Below are 19,465 nucleotides of genomic sequence, written 5' to 3'. Positions count from 1 at the left end.
ACTTGGAATATTTAGTCCATCAGGCCTAACAGTGATTTGGGAAGACAGACACCAAAACTCCAAACACATCCCTCTGCTTTCTTCTTCCCCCAGCTTTATATGCTGAGCATGACTCCATATGATATGGAATATCCCTTTGGACACTTGGGATCAACTGTCCCAGCTGTGTACCCTCACAGCTTCTTGTGCACCCCCATCTGTCTTGATGCTGGGGGGAATGTGAGAAACAGAAAAGACCTTGATGCTGTGTGAGCACTGCTCAGCAGTAACTAAACTATCTGTATTATCAACACTGTTTCCAGCTCAAATCCAAAACACAGCCCCATACCATCTCATATGAAGAAAATTTACTCCAGCCTAAGTCAGCACATTTTGCAAGTTAAAAAATAGGGTAACAGTAAGCAGCAGATGCAAAAAAAACCAACCAAACAAACAAAAAACACACACACACAAAAAAAACACACACACAAAACAAAACAGCACATGTACAATCTGTTGACGTGTTGAAGAGTTGCAGGACTGTCAAAATTTTTAAAAGACACCTTCTCCTGTATGTATGAGTAAAAGTGAGTAATTTTATTTATTTTACCTTTGGAACATGGGAGTGCTGTGAAGTGAACATTTTTACCTTGCCTTTTATAACACTCATCATTCCCTGAAACCTGGAGAGTGAGGACTTTCAGTCCTCTGGCATTTAATGGTTCACCTGTTAATACTAACTTAAATATCTGTCTTAGATTGTTGGGAAGGTCTCCAAAACTTTCTTGTGAAAAATGGTTTCTGCAGGCACTTTATAGTAAAATGCTCCAGACAAACCATTTGGATTTTGAACTTTTTACAAATGTCACCTTTCTCTTGAAGATGGCATTGTCTTGACAACTACTTAAAAATGAAGAACTGGGTGTAAATAGCAGAGGTTGCAAGCAGAGCTGAGTGCTTCATCTGGCCCATACTTTGTTTTTTTCATCTCACTGAATAAAAGCTGTGTTCAAATGTAACCTCAGCATCTTCACAAAATGTGTTGAAAATACTCTTTAGTCCTCAAGAGAAACTGTGCTCCTTCTGCCAGTTTGTGTGCTGACTTTGGTGTGAAGCACTGTGTACGCGGCATTCCAGTGGTATAAAAGATTTCTCTTTCATAGCCTGGGCAAAGGAGTGGCATGTGTCGGCTTCTTGCCTTTGCTTAAATTTTGTCTAGCACGTAAGAAAGACCCAAGAGATAAAAAAATTACTGAAGTAAAAACTGAATTGAGAAAACTAGACCACTACCACATGCCATCTTCTGTTCGTCCTGTTAAACTACGCACAGTCAGAAAGCAGGTTGTCTCAACTGAGGATTTAGAATTCACCTATCTCTAAAAAAAAGCCTAGTGAAAGCAGGTTTTTAAGCACTTCCATATACTGTCATGGGTTAGTGCTTGAAACCTGCTTGCTACTGACTGTTACTGTGTCATGGAAATATAGTGATTCAGCTGTAAATTGAAATGCACTTCTATTTCTGAAAGCTATACGGTCTTGATTTCTGAATATATTATTTTGTGATGCTCAGGCACATTGTAAATCTGAATTTTTACTTTATTTATATTTTACTTTATTTCAAATAAGTAATTTATCACCTTTTATTAGTGAATAAAGTTAAATGCATATGTTCACACACATGATCACGTGTTATGATTAAGATAATTCATGATCAAAGTCATTCCTGACACAGTTTTTTCCTCCAAATTGCTGTGTTTGTGTTTACTGGTTCCTATTGCAGAACAAGTTAAAAAAAATTACTCAAGGAATTTTGGCTTTTCAAATGTCGCTTGGTGTCAGAAGGTGTGGAAGAATTTGCAGTCTGCCTTCTTAAAGAAAACTGGTTTAGGAAGAGCTCCCAAATATTCATGGTGAATAGTGACATTTTGGAGAGTCTTTTAATTTTTCTCCTTTATTGAACTTTTGTATAAAGTGTTCTTGAAATCTGTTAGGGATATCCACTATTGGTCTTCTAACAGTCCTCTAGTAATGTTTCTAGTAAAAGAAACGGGCTAGTCCAGCTGTCACACAGCTAAATGGCCACTTTATGTGTTACTGTTGTAACTACTGTCAGCCTTGTGTGAGATCTGTGATTCACAAGAAAGCTTTGATCTTTAGGACAAAATGGCACCTCCACCAGGTCTTAGCAGGCCAAGAATGGTAAATATTCATTTTAGTTCTCTGTAGGATTTGTACCTGAAGAGGGTTCAGTTTCATTAAAGGTCAGTAGTGCCCAATTCTGTAAGAAGTTCTCAGGTGAAATGTTGTGTGGATATAAAAGTTACTGTTCATCTTATTAATGATGGAACATACTGCAGTCTTCTACATTATCATATATATCTAGGTATATTAATTTTTTTTTGCCAGGTTATATAAAATAAAGATTGACTTACTTGTAGCATGTAGTTTTTCAGTGTGGTAAATTAACTGCTGTATGGTTCTGTGCTTCATGCTTGTCTCCAATACAGATGTGGTCAAAAGGTTTACTGTGGTAGGACAGTTATTTAATTTCAGAAGTTTCTCTAATACATACAATTTCTTTAATCTTCTAGCAAAATTCAGTGATTACAAATCAACATGGTCCCCAGATCCCATAGGACACAATCCCACTCATCTCTCCAACAAGATGTGGAAAAACCATATTTCCTCAAGGAACACTACAGGGCTGCCCCGCCCACCTCCTGGCCTGACCAACCCCAAACCATCATCTCCATGGAACAGCACAGCACCCCGATCGGTCAGGGGCTGGGGGGCACAGGACTCAAGGCTTGGCTCTGGTGAGAAGAATCAATTGATAGCACCATTAATCAGACCTGAGGAGTGTATGTTTCACAGCACTAATGATTTGGAGGAAAGAAAGTTGCAGTTGTCTGATAAAAGGAAGAAGGTTCCTTCTTGAAATGAAAATTGCTCTCAGTAGCTGGAACGGGTGGGGGGTACAGTCTCAGGTCCTGCTGCAGGGAATGAGTGAAGAGGGCTGAGAGCTGCTAGGAGAGAATACCTACTACGTGGGGACTTTCAAGAACTGGATGCTTGCTGTGGGTGGGAAACTCTTCAAAGTAACTCTAGCAAAATGAATCTTGATGTCAAATGTGAGGAACGGTGTAGTTTTGTTTTCAGGACTGAAGATTAGGCTTTCTTGTGATAACAGGGCTGATAATACTGAATTTTTCTGAGACTGAAAGACCTAACGGTAAAGAAAGATGGCTTTTTTATGTATCAAATCTGTCTTGATTGCTCTGTCTTATAATTTGCAGCATCTACTTGGAGTGATGGTGGCTCAGTTCGTCCTAGCTACTGGCTGGTTCTTCACAATCTCACTCCACAGGTATTGTCTGTGATTGTTTCTGGAAACTTGTTTGCTTTACCAAGGATTTGTGCACTTTTTAGTGTTTTCTCTGTGAATAAAATCTGGCAAAATCAGATTTGTCAGGATATGTAACGTGTTTCTACTATTGTAATCTCTTCATCTAACTTTAGGACGTTCAGGTTTTGCTACGTGACTGTTAAAACGTTTCTTTACTTAAGAGTCACAAAAAAATTATTGGAACAGAAAGTTTTTTTCTTAAAGTGAGCGTAAGTTGCGTGACTATAATATGGAATGGTTTATAGCTGTTCTTTGGGATGTTGTCAGTACAAAAGTTAGTGTAACTGCCAGTTTTCACTTTAGTGTTTCCACAGTGAAACCACAGAATTTTTCCAACACTCCTGCCAAAACCAGTCTAGTTAGGTTATTACTGCAAGTATTCTCAGAGTTGCTTCCATTCAGAACGAATTCTGTGGAGATCCTGGTTTCAGCATTCCCAGTTCAAGGGCTGGGAAAAGCCTATATGATTATCAGGAGAACTCCAAGGTCTAGAAAGAGTCCCCTGTTCAGCAGGATAATTTATTGTGCTTCTACAGTCTTAAGAAAACATTAATGTGAAAGGAAAAACTAACGTCTCCTTCAGATCACCCGAAATGGTGAACTGTGCTCCTTTCTTAGAAAAGACTGTTTTCCTTTATGTGAAGGAAACAGGAGGCACAGTTCTAAGTCTGGCTTGTGCAAGATAGTTAAATACTGCTTTAGGAATCATTTAATGGACGAAGAATATGTTTTGGAGGCATTTAAGTTAGTAGGAAAGAGACAGAAGCAGATAATAATTGTCTCTTTCATAACAGATTCTTTATTCATTGTAGGTCAGAACACCAGAGAGGAGGAACTGTAAGGTTAAGGTGGATTCATTGACTCGTGGAATGGTTAGGGTTGGAAGGAACTGTATTGTCATTTCAAGGTTCTCTCTTTTAACTTTGACCGTATTTGCACCCACACACAACTTCCTTTTCCCTCATTTGAAGTTGTATTATATAATAAGGGGAGAAAAGAGAAGAAAAAAATTAGCACTTCCTTAAGTATTTGCACATACAGATCCCATTCCTGTGTGTATATTACTGTGGCATACCAGGAATGGAATCTGTCTGTACAGAGCACCTGGGAGAGCAGCTGTTACTGGAGGAAAGTAACAAGTTGCTGCTGCAGAAAGAATGTAGGCAACAACTGCTCTGAAAACATTAGTTCAGGAGGAACGAACATTGGTGGGTTTGGCAGGAATATATCGCTTTTTCTGTCACTTACTGTTTCGTAACCTGCAAAGACAAAGAAGCACTAACATAAATTTTTAAAAAATTCATGGTAGAGATATTTCCAGGTTTTCAAAAACCTTTCAAATACTTGTTTATCTAAATTCTGCTGAAATCAGAGGGCTGGAGACTAAGACACTCTGGTTCCTTTGGTAAAATTCTAATGGCTGAAGGTGGTGAGAAGTACAAGTTGTGTATAATTACCGGAAAAGTTGTCAACTTAAGGATAGCGACTGTGTAAGAAACTCAGTGAGAGAGGGTAACACTGGACTCAAGTTTATTTTTACTCAAGTCAGATTATTCCCTAAAGCAAACTCCATCTAATCATGAGAAGTCAAGGCATACCAGTTCCTGTTTGAAAATAAACTTCCATCACGTTTGCTTACTTCCCACCGCTTTCACTTGTTTTCCTTTCTGAGAGCAGAATATCTTTTAATTACTGGGACTAGAATTGAAGTACGTTTGGAGAAAGAGTTAAAAATACCTGTTTTATTTTGGCTGTTCTTCTTCAGATTGATGGGTCAACCTTGAGGACGATCTGCATGCAGCATGGCCCACTGCTGACATTCCATCTGAACCTGACCCAGGGCACCGCCCTCATCCGATATAACACCAAACAGGAGGCGGCCAAGGCCCAGACTGCACTGCACATGTAAGCAAGGTTTTGGGACAAAAATCTTTGGGTGGGTAGTGAGGGGGGTGTGGTTTAAGCCCCTAAGCTCAGTGAAAACTTTTGAACTGTACTAATATCCTGCACTTAAAACCTGTTCTTCCTCTGTTCTGTTTGAAAGTTGGCATGTATGCGTTAACCATTTTGCCTACACTGTATAGGCATTTACATTGTTCCTGGTGTTAACCTTACTTGAAATTTAGAAAGAATTTGTTGCAGGCATAACTGAGTGTTGGGCTAGGAGGTTGGGGGTTTTTTCCTCCTTGTAAAATGGGGAGTTCTTGTGTTTAGAGTCAGTGTCACTGTCAAGAACAGCTGAAGTTTTCCCTGTTCATTCCATTATAGCAATGTAGCTGATATTTCCTTTGTTTTGGGCACCTAACAGTAGTGTTCATGTGCTTCCGAATCCCTTGCCCTTAGCTTCTGGCTCTAATTTTTTTACTTACGTATATCTTGTCTTGCTAGGTGTGTGTTGGGAAACACTACCATCCTGGCTGAGTTTGCCACCGATGAAGAGGTTAGTCGCTTTCTGGCACAAGCTCAGCCCCCTACACCTGCAGCAACCCCGAGTGCACCCGCAGCAGGCTGGCAATCCCTGGAGACAGGACAGAACCAGACAGATCCAGTTGGACCTGCTTTGAATCTCTTTGGTGGGTCAACAGGGCTTGGGCAGTGGAGCAGTGGTGGCGGCGGCGGCAGCAGTGGGGGTGATCTCACTGGCGCTTCACTGTGGGGGCCCCCAAACTATTCTTCAAGCCTGTGGGGGGTCCCAAGCGTAGAGGATCCACACAGAATGGGCAGCCCTGCTCCCTTACTACCTGGAGACCTTCTGGGAGGAGGGTCGGATTCAATCTGAACTTAGAACTTTCAACTCTGACCTCGTGACCTTTTTTGGAACAGCAGCAGCACTAACTTGACCTTTTCGTTTTTTTCAACTTGCAATAAATACATTTATAAAAGGAAAAAAGAAAATGGAGAAAGAAAAAAAGGTGGGTCATTGACAGACTGTCTGAGCACATAGTTGCCTCCCTTATATAACTTCAGTTTTTTCGTTTGGAATATGAATCCAAAAAAGAGAACATATCACTCTTGAAATACTTGAATCGTGAACGCCAACGTAGAAAGACAATGTGAAGCAAGTACACATACCATTTAAATTTAAACAGAAAAAATTAAAAAAATTAGTTTCTAGTTTTTCACTTTTTCATGTTATACGGAAGTTGTTGCTAAGAAACATATATACTGAAAAAATAGCTTTTTAACTTTGTTTGCACTGGGTGTGTTTCCGTCCTTAGGTCTACCATGTTGGGTTGGGGTAGGGGAGGGGTTCAAAAGAGAAATGGGGCGGGGGGGAAAGACTTGACGGAGCCTCACTTTAAAAACAAAAAAAAAAACCTAAAAAAAAAACTAAAAAAAAAAAAAAAAATTTTAAAAACCCACAAAAAAAAACAAAACAGAAAAAACAAACAAACAAAACAAAAAAAACCAACACTTTGTGATTGGCTGGTTGATACGTACCAGTGTGTTCTGGCACATGTAACTGCCCACGTGTGCTTGTTTCTGTGTGAGTGCGTGTGCACATGTTTGTGTGTGTGCATTTTTTTCTCTCTCTATATATAATCTTGAATCGCTGCATTGCTGATGGTCTACGGGCTGGCTGGCCATCTGCATGTCTTGATTCTGAAAACAAGACAGGCATGGTGGAGTCCCTGTGGCTGAAGCAGAATCCAGTTGGGCTGGATTAAAATTTACCAGTAGGTTTTTTTAAATTCATTTTAGCAGGGTGCTATCTCAAGTCTGCAGATCATACAGAGTGGATAGTTGCTTCCTAGCCCTTGTTCTTAACCCTGTGGTAGAGCAGAACACTGCCATATCCAAAGGATTTGGTGAGAGGGGAGAGACAGTGTTGTCTTTTGAGTAGCAGTGTCTTTATTTATGTCTGCATGTGGGGTTTTTGTACTGAATGAACCCTAGAATGTTTGTTGTATAATGCAAGCCATTTGTTTCTTCCAACAAAGGGAAAAGAGGAGGAAAGAAGACATTGCCATTTTTTGTGCAGCTAAGACAAATGTTCTTACTCAGTCTATTGCAAGCTTCAGTACCTTTAAAAACGAGTGTTTCTTTTCTCCTCCAAACCTGAATAAGCACCCATATTCATTCTAGAGGAATCCATCAAAAGCTTGAAAGTCCAGCCCAACCAAATTAGCCTTTTAATTGATTTACTGCTTGTATTAAAACTGACAGAAAACTAAATCGTGTCAGCAGACTGCTGGCCGGCCTGCCTCATCTCCTGAAAGCACATGCAGCCGACTCCTTCCTGCGTCCTTCATGGTGAGCGTTACCTGTGCCAGGCCTCGGTGTCATTACAGCGCCAGACCATCACTGACAGAAACGTTTACTTACGAATGTTCTTAAACCAGTGTGTACTTCAAAGGTTTCCTTTTGTTTCTCTGTGTTGTGTTTTTTCCTGTGTATGTGGTTTTGCTTAGGGAGGTATATAACTAGCAAAGACTTTTTTTTTTTAAAAAGTATTGCACCTTTTTGTTTTTTGTTTTTACTTTTTCTGTACTGTTGCTTTTTAATTTCTGTATTTAAGGAAAGGTTTGGGGTTTTTTAGCATCAGTGTAGTAGTACTCTGGGCAGGATAGGGGTGACCTATAATCCACAGTGATAGCCAGTGTGTGCGTGCGTGTGTGCGCTGGGAACAAAACTTTTTAAGACCTGTTGTTGTGAAAAGAGTTGTAGCAGACTTAAAGGCACATCCCTTGACATGAAGCAGGAAGTCTTTTATGGGGGTGGGGCCAGGAGAAGAGGGAAGAGAGATGCCGGTACTTTTTCCGTAAGTGCTAGATCTTCCATGTGGCATTGTCTGGCCGTTATACTGTCTAACAAAGTGCCGACATTCTGTACCAGCATATACCTGTCCATTCCAGCTCTCAGAGGTAGCAGTGCTCGGGCTTTATTACCTGGTGGAGCAGGGAGGATAGGGGAGTCTGTTTCTTAAAGCATTTTCATTGAAGGATACAACCGTGTCTGATCCATTTAACTCTACATGTGGGTTTGGTGGGGAGAAGGCAAAGCAGATGCAAGCAATGGGGTGGGAACGTGTGTGTGTGTGTGTGTGTGTGTGCCTGTGTGCTGGGTGGGGGGAGGGAAGGGCTAGGGAATTATGTGGCTGTTTTAATTCACCCTTTCTATGTAAACCCAATGTCACAAGGAAGACTGACTGAGGGAAATGCTGCATATACACATGCCTGTAGATTTGTATGCAAAGTGTTACATGGTAAAAAAGTACGAGTAGGTTTGTATTTGTTTAGTAAACTGGAGTGTGCAGCATACTCTGGCCCCTTTGGAATATACTTTCCTATCACATCTTCTCCTTCATCTCTCCCACCATGCACAAGAAACAAAGTGCTCTCTTTCAACTCCTGCTATCTAGCTAGTGGCCCTTGCGTGCAGACATCCGTGAAGCTTTGTTTCTAGTCTCTGCTCGAAGACCAGCCATGCTCGGACACGCAGAGCAGGTTCTTAAAAGTCCCGTGCCAGCAGTACTTCCTAGTGAAGCACCTTTGGCCTGAGCAAACCAGTATCTGTTCTGTCACATGATTTTGCTATACATGCTGGTTCATTGCTGTGTTCCACCCTCACTTCTCTCTCCCAACCTGCCCTAAGGTCCCTTTTCCTGCACTTTGGGCTAGTTGAGTTCATTGCTATACTACGGTGAAAGCCGGGTGCTAGAGCCCCTCTTGTTTACAAGACGTAATGAGGGATTTGAAATATTTAAAAAGAAAAGCTAAATTGTTCTTCCATTGTAAGCTTAAAGGGAAAAAAAAATTAAAACGTACAAAAAAAAAAAAAAAAAGACCAAAAAGTGCATATATATATTTTAGATGAAGACTAACTCTGGGAGCATTTAACAGTGTTTTTGTTTTTATTTTAACATTTTATTTTCCTGCTTTAAATTTGCAAGCATTCTCAGGAATTCTAGGGTAGGAAGCCAGTTTTTTGAAGATGGTTTATTTAACCTTATCCTAGATAGATGGCTGTTTCTTGTTGATAAACTTTTACAAGTTCCTGAATCTTCAAAATGTTTGAAAGTTTTTACTTTAAAAGAAAAATGCTAAAAAAAAAAATAAAAAGGAAAAAAAAGAAAAAGAAAAAATCTCCAAATGTTACTGTCAAGCGAGGGATCAAGAATTTTAGACTTTCTAAATTAAAGTACATTAAGAAAACTTCTCAATATCAGCAACAGGAATTCATTGCAATCTTAAACAAGTTGTGGGAGAAGAAGGGTTATCATTTATAGTGCTTTATTACTCATGCAGACATGTGTGCAGTTGCATGGAGAAGTGTGTGAATGGAAATCTATTGTTCCCTCTTGATTGAAACTAAATAAAAATACTCTTCAAGCACCTTTTTTAAAAGCAAAGTGAAACTATAAACCTTATTAAAATGCAGTATAGTTTAACTGAAAGAGTCCTCAATTAGGAGGACCAGCAGGAAATACATGATGGTGCTTCTTCGAACCACTTCTAAGTAGTGCTAAAGAAAACCAGTGCTGACAGAATACTCAGTAATGAAGTAGGTTTATTATCCTGCCTTTTTCAGTACAGAAAAAAAAAAAATATGAAAAGCTCCATTAAAATGTACATTGGAAATTAACTTTGCTGTTTTCAGCTATTTGGTCAGTTTTATTCCACACTTGGAGACCTGCTGCTTGCTTTTCTTCACCCACCCCCTCCTCTCAGTCTTTGTTTTATTTTATATGAGGGAAATACCTGTTAAACTCCTCTGTTCACCCTGTTGCTGCTGGCTGTCAGGGCTTACACTCTTGAACTTCAGAGTTCAGCGTTGGGATGGCCAACTTCTGTCTCCCAGCTCTAAGGGTCAGGGGCTTACTGCGCCTGAAACGGCCAGGCTCAAACCACAAAAACCGCGCTAGTGCCTTTTTACATGCACCCACATGCCCTACAGTAGGGGAAGGGAGGGAAGGCGAGGCAAAGTGAGGCAGTATAGCCACTTCATGGAAATAGATGTACCCCTTCTTAAGGAAAAAGAGCATGCTGCATAGGCATGTTGTGCAATGAGTTACTTAATAGTAATTGAGATTTTATTAGTAAAGAAATCAGATGCCAAATTCTGTCTTTTTCATAGCAGTTGCCCAGTGTTTTCATGTTGTGCTGCGTGTGCATGTTAGTCTATTGAAAATAATGCATCAGTAGTAATAATAATGTGCTTTAAAATGGGCCAGTAGAAGGAGGGTTTACTTAGGAGCTTCGGGATTTTATTTTTTAGTTTGTTTTACGGAGAGAATTTGCGTGCTTTGCCAGAAACTGTGTTTTATCAAATCAGTAGTGTCCTAAAAGAGAAGAAACCGTAGCATTTAATCAAAAAAAGCCAACAGACTTGACATTCACTTGGGAGTGGGTTGTGACTGAGTGCTGAAGGGTTGACAGTCTGGAGTTTCAGCAGTCTCTTGGGTCCAAATCTATTGTAGTACAACAGTCTGCTCCTCCTTTCCTAAATGTGCAGTCCTGTAAGCGCTGGTGACTGTCTCCTCAGTGACAGTTTCCCTTAATTGTTAAAGTAACATTAATCTTGCTGTTTTTCAGCTACAGTTGACAGATATGTATGGCTTAGTCATGGCACTCCTAACCATGCTATTACAACTGCACTCTGAGCATTCTGCTAACCAGACTCATCTGCTGGGGACAACCATTGCTTAATGTTGTAAAAATTCTGCTACCATTTGAGCTCATAACAGCAAAAAGTCAGCAGGAATTCATGTTAGTGTACTTCTGGGCTTTTACAAAACTGCTTCAGGGAAAGAATCAGAGGCAGTGTCTTTTTTAAATGTATTGGAAAGGGAGGGAAAAGAGGCTGGGGAGAGCACAGGTTGGAATAGACTGTGGACATCTCCATCCAGATACAAATCCAGCCACTTTGCTTACCCTACTCTTCAGTGTCTATCAAGCTGAGAGTTTTTAAATGTTTGATAATTTTTTGCTCCATTTGAGGATTTCATTTTAGCAGTGACAACTAAGTCTAGCGAGGGGCGGGGGGAAAAGGAGTACAGCTCAGAAGCCTGTGTTGAGACCTCTGACGTTTACTTTGGAAGAATTGCCGTCTTTTCCCAGTGTTTTTATGTTTCTGCCTGGACACTTGCCCAGCAGTCATGAGAGTAGGGGTTTTGTTGGTTTGTTTTTTTTAATAATCGCAGGGTGTCAGGTTTTTCTTAAAGGTCTTTTTTATTGTGCTTCACATTAAGTGGCTTGTGTAATGAACAAGAATGTTAAGCCAACTGTGTTTTTACCTCTACAATATAAACAAGATATTTTCAACTAATTGGGTGGTATAACCACCTTAAAGATGAAATAACAATTAAACATTTCTATTAAGTCGACCTTTTTTTTTAATCATTAAATTTCTAAGCATTTATTCCTTAAAGCGTTTGCCCTATTTTTTCTCCTAAAATGTTGCCACAGATTCCATTTTGTCTAAATGTGTATCCAAATAGTACTGCAGAGGTTTTTTCTTCGTTTGGTTGTATTTTTGATTCATTCTTTATTATGTTTCACGTTAGGTTTCTGATTCTGTTTGCGCACATTGTTTTCCTGTTGACTTTAAGAGGAGCACTGTTTGCGTATCTGAGGCACCCAAATTTGGCCGAGTCTGGTCCAGGAAATCAGGAGTGATCCTCGCATGAATTAGTCCTACTGACCTTAAATGCATACTGCTCAAGTAAGGGCTCTTTGTGTAAATAAACCTTAGCTGGATCAGGGCCAAGGTAGCAGATGAGGACCTGTTGTATTTCCGATGCAGCAAACATCTGTGTTGCATATATCACATTCACTGTAAATTGTGTGACTTTAGTATCCAGGTTTCTCAAGTGGATTGAAATGCAGTTTTTGTGGAGGATGGTTAGCATCTCAGGGTACGAGTCCTGACTGAGTGAAAGGTAATTTTTTCTTTCTAAAGATGTAAGGTCCCCTTAACAGAAGCAGCTTTTTTAATTGTAAATATGCATGCATGCTTTGTGGGCAGGAAAGTAATACCAAGAAAACTACGTTAAAATTAGTTCTAAAAAAAAAAAAAAAAAAAAACAAACAAATGCTGTTGAAGTGCAACTTTGGTCCTGAATGTGAAGCAACATACAGAGAATCTGTTGGTTTGTCTAAATTGATTTTGCACAAAATATCATTTCAGTTCTGTAGTTTATTTGCCGCTATTGTGCAGTTGTAGGAACTGATACTGTTAGATCATATCAGTCTTTCCCACTGTGATGAAAAGACAGATATCTAAAACCCACACTCTTTCTTTCCCTTCACCTCCAGTATCAGGCTTCCACCTGTGGCAGAAGGATGTTAACAGTAGTGGGAAGAAGTATGTGAAGCTTCTCAGTGTACACAGAGCTGATTTTGTCTGTTGTCCTGAATTCACATCCAAACTTAAACCACAAAGCAACAGTTATGCTGTAGCTGAGCTGTTGGTTGGACTATACAACAGGAGCTGAACTGGAGACTTTTAGCAGCCTTGCTAGTTCACGTCCTTCACAACATTTTGCCTAAGTGTCCCATCACTGTAAATACCAGTGTTGCTGAATTCTACCAAAGTTCCCCTGCAACAGATAATAGGAAGCAGGTCCATTTTGTGATGACTCACGAAGCAGAGCTTTGCCTGCTTCAAGAGTCTGTCTATATTGCTGTTAAAACTGAGTCAGGGTCCTGTTTAAAATATAGCTCTCTATTCTGTGATGTTAGTAACTTTAAACTTTGTGATGTAGTAACTGTAACTTCTAATCCTTATATGAAAAGTGATTTAAGGTTTCGTTTGTGCTACAAAAAGCACCACAGCTCCTGATGGTTTGGAGCCTATTTTTAAAGATTATCAGTCCACAATAGATGCCGTTTCATCTGTGGCACGCAGCAGACAACATCCGTTTGCATCCACGGTTTGCTTGCGTGTTGCTTTTCATCAAGCTATGCAGGAAAGCTTTTCTCTAGAAGTCTCCCAGAGTCCTGTGCTATATAAGCAAGCTTCTAGCAAATCAAGTGCCCTCTGCGAAAGAGCCATTTTTGCCCTGTATGTGTGACAGTTGGGACTGGTGACATTCAGCAGTGTTAGGGTTCCTGTTAACTTTGTAGCGAGAAAGGGAGTTTTTTGACTTGACTCTGACAGCCTTTCTGTAAATTAATACAGAGCACTCCAGGGAAAAAGGAAAAAAAAAAAAAAAAAAGGGAAGAATGCATTGTGCCAGCCAGCGTTAAGTATTTAAGTATTTTTGCAGCAAATATTCTTGACTGTGGTGGGCGGAGGGGAAGAGACTGGAGAATTTTGCATGAATGCGCAATACGAGGAGGCACTGCTTGGCAAGAAATGCCTCTTCTTGGATATTGGTGTGTGTTGTTACATTCACAGAACTAACTTACTCGTTTTTTTTAAGTTTGGGGGTTTTTTAAATTGAGAGAAAATGGAAATTCCTCCTGTTTCAGATGAAACACAACCAACCAGAAGTGAACATTTTCTTCATCGTTTGCTGTTGAGCAGGTTGCACAGCTTGTTAGAATAGCTATTTTAGTGACATGGTTATGATATTATGTGCTTTCTTTCCCCTCCCTCTCCCTGCCAGATATGGCTTACCCTTTCTGTATAAGGCGCTGTGTGGGTTTTTTTGTTTTGTTTTGGGAACGTGTGGAGAAGAAGCAAAATGAAGTGAAAATGCAAGCCAAGGTAGAACAGCCTTACTTTAGGGGGTAGCCTTACAACAGAGCTTTATAGTGAGTGTGCTGTATTCCAAAATATGTAAGCCAAAAACAAAAAAGCATTCATTTATGCAAAAAAAAATAAATTAAAAGAGGTGTTGGAAGAGTTCTTTATTATGTACCTTCTAAAGGTGGAGTAAGGTCTCACCAAGTGATACGTTATTGTGATACTTCTTGCTGGGTCAGTAGGAATGGGTCGGGGTATAAGCGCTTAACATTTTCCTCCTATGTTTTTACAAGCAGTAAGTTAAATGTGGTATTTATGAATGTGCCTTTGTGAGTATAGTGACTGTCTAATTGAGGAGACCACTTGGGCTGGAGGGGAGACAATGGTCAGTTTATTCTTTCAAGAGGTCAGACATTGAGATTGCAGCCCACTGGTCCCTTTTGACAAGCATCATCTTTGGGCTGGTCTCTACACTGCACAATACGTATTCATATGTGGTAGAGATTGGGGTGGGGGGTGCAAAGGGATGTCATGTGATGCACAGAAGCTGTTGATAGTTTTAGGGTAGTCTGCCGTTGCAGGTTGAGTTTCTATATGTATTATGTGGCTTCTCTTTATGTTTGTGTGCATGAGTGTGAGTGTGTGTAGCTTTGTTTTTTTGTAAGCACTGGAGAATTGAAACACAGTGATGTTTGAGACAAATTTATACATGTAGAGAAGATGATGTTTTGTAGCTTCTGTTAAATAGTGGGTGCAGGCACACTTTTACCCTCTCTGCCCGAGTCCTGAAAAGCAAAACAGGAAAAGGTTTTTTTTCAACCCTTCAACTTCCAGCACACTTAACGTTGCCATTTAAATGAACAGGGTATTACACAAGAAGAAAAAAAAAAGAGTTTTTTGAAATGGTGAGGTAGAAGTGTTTAAAAGGAAAAAAAATCTGAAGTAATTTTTTGTTTCTTCAAAGCTGTTTGTAGCTAAACATGGGAATCTGCAGTGTCTCCTTCCATTTGTTTTTTTTTCCTGTAATAATTCACCTCTTCGTCCCACCCAAAATACGAGGTGTACAAGATCAAGAGCTGTTGTTGTAGCCCTTCCTAATTCCCACCCTGAAAAGAAACTCCAGTGGGATCCCTCAGCTCTATTCAGGAAGACAAAGAGAGGAGAGACTCTGCAGTTTTCTTTGCTTCGCTCTCATTCCTCTCTAATGGCCTTGAAATGTATTATTATGCAAATGTGAATTTTGATACTGAACTTAAGAAGAGGTTGTTTGTTCTTTTTTCAAAAAAAAAAAAAGGTCCCATATGTGGTCAGCATTGCTTCTTTATTTTGTAAGTGAATTGTAAACTATGCATTCTGCAAAGGGGGTGTAGGGGACAAAGATACTTTGCTAAACTGTTCAGGAGTTTCTGTGTCCATGGTCTATCCATTATAGTTTGGGGAAGTGCGGAGGTGATGACTTTGAAATAAGAAAGAATTGATAAGAACCTCTCTTTGTCAGACATTGGCCAATAGGTAACTGAGCAGAGATTTGAAAAACTAACGTTGAGTGCAAAACAAAATCAGCTCTCAGCCTTGCACAGGGATGTGAATTCTTGCCATGCAGTGTTAACCCAGGGCCGAAAGGGTGAGTGGGACACCAGGTCTACCTGGGGAACTATCTACCACCTCCTGTGTTCTGGCCCTTGCTAAGCTCAGGAAACATGGTGCCATGGGCACTGTCTTTTTTTCAATTTACTACTAGTTTTCCATCACAGCAGTCCTTGTGCTCTTCCAGGAGAATTGGAACATAGCTGGTCCTTGGTATCTACACTTCCTTCTCCCTAAAGTTTTCTTTGCTGCTGTTTCTGGCACAGCTCATACAGTGACGGCACAGCTGTGGACAATATGGTGGAGATGGTACTTACTTTCAAGTGCTGATCAAAGCCTGACTATGAGGACTGCATTTTTTTCAACATCAGTAGCCATCAGTGCTTTGTTGTCTGCTGTTACTGCTAGTGACTTAGCATTAATGTTGGCAGTGTGTGAAATTCTAGGAAAGTAGATTGACGCGTAGGCCAGGTCCTCTCTATTTAAAAGAAGTTATCCTATTTTTACTAAGAGGTGATGTCATAATGGTCATAAAAAAAGGATTTACCTCCTCATATCTCCAAAATGCACTCATTGTGGATTATGTATGTTCCTTAAAGCTTGCTGAGTTTCCAGAAGCAGCCTCCTCAGAAAAGTATAGATCTCGTTGCCCTCTCTGTTATTTTAATAGGGACCTTTTGACTTGACTTTTTCCTTTGTCCATGGTGAACCATGGTACCTGCATTATCCTTGGCATTATCGTAGGTGTAATATCATAAACAGATTATCCTGCCTGTATTCAGTGTTTTCATGCAGCAGTTTTATTTTTGTTGACATTCACAGTACTGTAATAAGTAATAGACTTGATGATCCCTCTCGCATCTGTGCCTGCCTTGCAGATGTGATCTTATCAGGGTTCCACTCTGTCAGATTGCCTTTAAAAAAAAAAAAAAAAAAAAAAAAAAGGAAAAAAAATCTGAAGTTTAAACTCACTCACTAAAATACCTCGTGGTACACTTCCCCTCCTAATGTAACCTTTTTAATCTTACCTTTTCTTCTATACTTGTTGGACTTCTATTTCCATCTGTTATCTCCTTTCTAAAAAGATGTTTGAACTTGTGGTTTAGAGCACAAGCCTGGAACTCCTGAATTCTAACATTGGCCATTACTCTTCCCTTGCCTTGGGCAAATCATTTAACTACTTTGCCTTTGTTTTTTCATCTGTAAAGCGGGGTTGTTAATAATACTTACCTACCTCACAGGGGTTTTGTGAGGATCAACTAGTAATGTTTGTAAAGTGCTTTAAAGAAAAAAGCATGATAGAAGTGTTATGAGGTTTTCAGAGCAAGTTCGCTGTTCTTTTCACATTGTTTGCTTATGTGGAGGGAGATAACCCTTTTTTCTTTTAATTATTAAAGCCATCAAACACTCAGATCCTAAATTATAGAAGTTGATGGAGATTCAATTACTCAAACTCCTTCTTTATGCCTGTTATCTTCTCCTGCTCTTTTTTATATAGTTGTGCCAGTGTTGCTACAGGTCACATGTCTATAAGCTTCAAAATTGAAGTACTTTAGGCTTGCTGCTTCTTTCACCAGATCAGAATAAGTTTGTGTACTTTTCCCTGGCATTGAATAGCATTTTTGGTAATGTCATCTTTCAAGTAGACACATCTTTTCCTGCCATCATGAAGGGGGAGGTGGTGGTGTGTAGTTTCAGAGAGGGAACTGTAAGATGAAGAACCTTGCTCCTTTATGCTGCTGCTCCAGGGATAAAGGGCAGAGTAGCTTTCTGTTTCCTTCCCTGAGTTAATTTCAGTGTGTTACCAGTAACACTTCAAATGCAGTGTATCTTCTTGTCCACAATATACAGAAGCCATCACCTACCAATAAAACGTAGGAACAGAGGGAATGATAGGAGATGCTGCTTGTGTATATATGCCTTACAGCTCTCTCAGAACGTCTCTGGGAGGGTGGTGGGGGAAGAGGTCTTCATTGGGTAAACCCCACAGCTGTCAGGGAACCTCTGCTACTTTCTCCCCTCGCAATCATGTGCTCGCTGCTGCTTCTTTCTTGGATGTGTGTCTCAGGGATGTGCATATGAGCCCATGCCTTTTGGAATTTGGCATCTGAAATACCAAGAACACAGTTTCTATACCCGAAACCTTTCTGTGTGACACTCCCTGGTCCTCTCTGTCCTGCATTGCTCCCATGGCCTTAGGAACATCTCTCTGTTGTTGCCCTGTGCCACCCTCTCCATCTCTGCCAGTAATCAAGATGAAGTGTAAACAGTGATTCTAGAGAGAAAGAAACTGAAATGATGCACGTGCATCTTTGGGATTTACACACATCTGTATCTTAGATTTTTGCCACATCTGCTCTAAAACTCTCAGAAGCTGATGCACAGTGCTTTTTTTTTTCTCATCTAGAAAGCAGAACAAACAGCAGTATGACCCTGATGGTAATTCTGTAATGTTTACTTCAAATGAAATGCTAAGTGTTTTCCCCAAAGAACCAAAAAACCCCCAACTTCTAACAAAAGTAACCAAATCTAATCTTTCTGGGGACGGGGGAGGGAGAGGGAGGAGGAAAAGCAGTGACAGGGGAGCGTTCTGATCTATTTTTGTCTCCACCGCTTGGCTGGAGATATAAGAGATGCTGCTTTGAGTTCCACAAACATAAGGGATTATGTTTACAAAGGTAAATGCCTTCTATCTGTTCAGGAAACTGGCTACTGGTGGGCATCAGGAGTTTAGAGAGTTTCTCTTCATTGCAAACAACTAATGGGAGGAGGGTGTGTCTGGAGGGAAATGGAGAAATACATTCATTTCATCTAGTCTTCTTGGTAAAATAATGCCACCTTCCTCTCTCCTTACTAAATGGAGGAGTGAAGTAGCAGAACAGAAAATCCATGATGTCCAATATGGCTGGATTAGAAAAGGCAGCTTTTCTACTTTGCACACAAATAGGTAACAGGAAGGTACAGCTAAAGTCCTCTTGCCTGAAACACTGTCCCCCAGAAGCAGACATTGTAATAATAAAGATAGCGGCTGTGTGTATATTGATGCTATTTGCAAGTTACCTGTAAGTGTTTATTTTTTTTTCCTTATACTTGAAATGGCTTTCTTTACTAAACTCTCACCTTAATTCTGGTTTCTCCCCTCCTTCTATAGTGTGCAGTAAAGAAAATTACAGGACAAATGGGGAGAATGTAGAGGAGATGACACAATGTCTTGCATATCCAGGTTTCATCTTAATTTCCATCCCATATTCTCAAGAGATATTTAAACTTCCTAAAGGTTTTCCATGGACACAGAAACTCAGCACTTTAGAAGGTGCTCTTGTATGGCTGGCTGCCCCCCTTTTCCTCCTTTTCTATATTTTTATTTTACTTTTAGTATAGTGGTACTTAAGATCACTGGTTCACTTAAAAAGAAAAAAACCAATAAGATGTTTAAACTCTACTAATGTACAAATAAGCTGAAATGTTGCATTTTTTGTGTATTTTTGCCATAGCAGGTACTGTATTTCTCATGCTGGATTTAGGAAAAAAAAAAAAAAAGAAGAAAAAAAAAAGGGTGATGTTTTATTGGAGTGTGACAAGAGTAATAAGGAATTAAGTCGTCGTCATTTCATTGAAACTGAGAGATGGTGTAATACTTATATAAGTTTTCTGAAGGTTTTTTTTTTGGCTTTTAAACAGCTTTTTTCGTTTTTATTTTATTTTTATTTTTTTTTTGAAAGATATGATTGTATTATGTGCAACTCAGTTGCTTACATTATAACTACAAACTATTTTTGGGTTCCTGGAAAAAAAAAAAAAAAGACTAATAAATGTGTTTGGCTGCTAAGCATTTAAAGCTCGTATTTTCTGCCCGTTTTG

At 39.7% G+C, this 19,465-nt stretch overlaps 1 protein-coding gene across 14 annotated transcripts in view; it reads left to right on the top strand.

The window, feature by feature from the left end:
* Positions 1–19,436, top strand: part of TNRC6B (trinucleotide repeat containing adaptor 6B) — a 144,561-nt gene extending 125,125 nt beyond the window's left edge. For 9 of the 14 annotated variants that reach the window (XM_027879378.1, XM_027879369.1, XM_027879375.1 and 6 more), the window contains 4 exons: positions 2,571–2,795; positions 3,276–3,346; positions 5,151–5,290; positions 5,774–19,436. In XM_027879378.1, the coding sequence (XP_027735179.1) occupies positions 2,571–2,795; positions 3,276–3,346; positions 5,151–5,290; positions 5,774–6,164 (827 nt within the window). In that variant the 3' untranslated portion in view covers positions 6,165–19,436. The remainder of the gene's footprint in view (positions 1–2,570; positions 2,796–3,275; positions 3,347–5,150; positions 5,291–5,773) is intronic. The other 5 variants (XM_027879366.1, XM_027879365.1, XM_027879367.1 and 2 more) reach the window with 1 other exon arrangement.
* Positions 19,437–19,465: the final 29 nt, after the last annotated feature.

This window comes from Empidonax traillii, unplaced genomic scaffold (assembly GCF_003031625.1).
Source record: "Empidonax traillii isolate 1590-97213 ecotype Southwest subspecies unplaced genomic scaffold, ASM303162v1 scaffold55:size2822071, whole genome shotgun sequence".
NCBI lineage: Eukaryota > Metazoa > Chordata > Aves > Passeriformes > Tyrannidae > Empidonax > Empidonax traillii.
The sequence above is the reverse complement of the archived record's forward strand: the minus strand, read 5'-3'. Positions and strand labels throughout refer to the sequence as shown.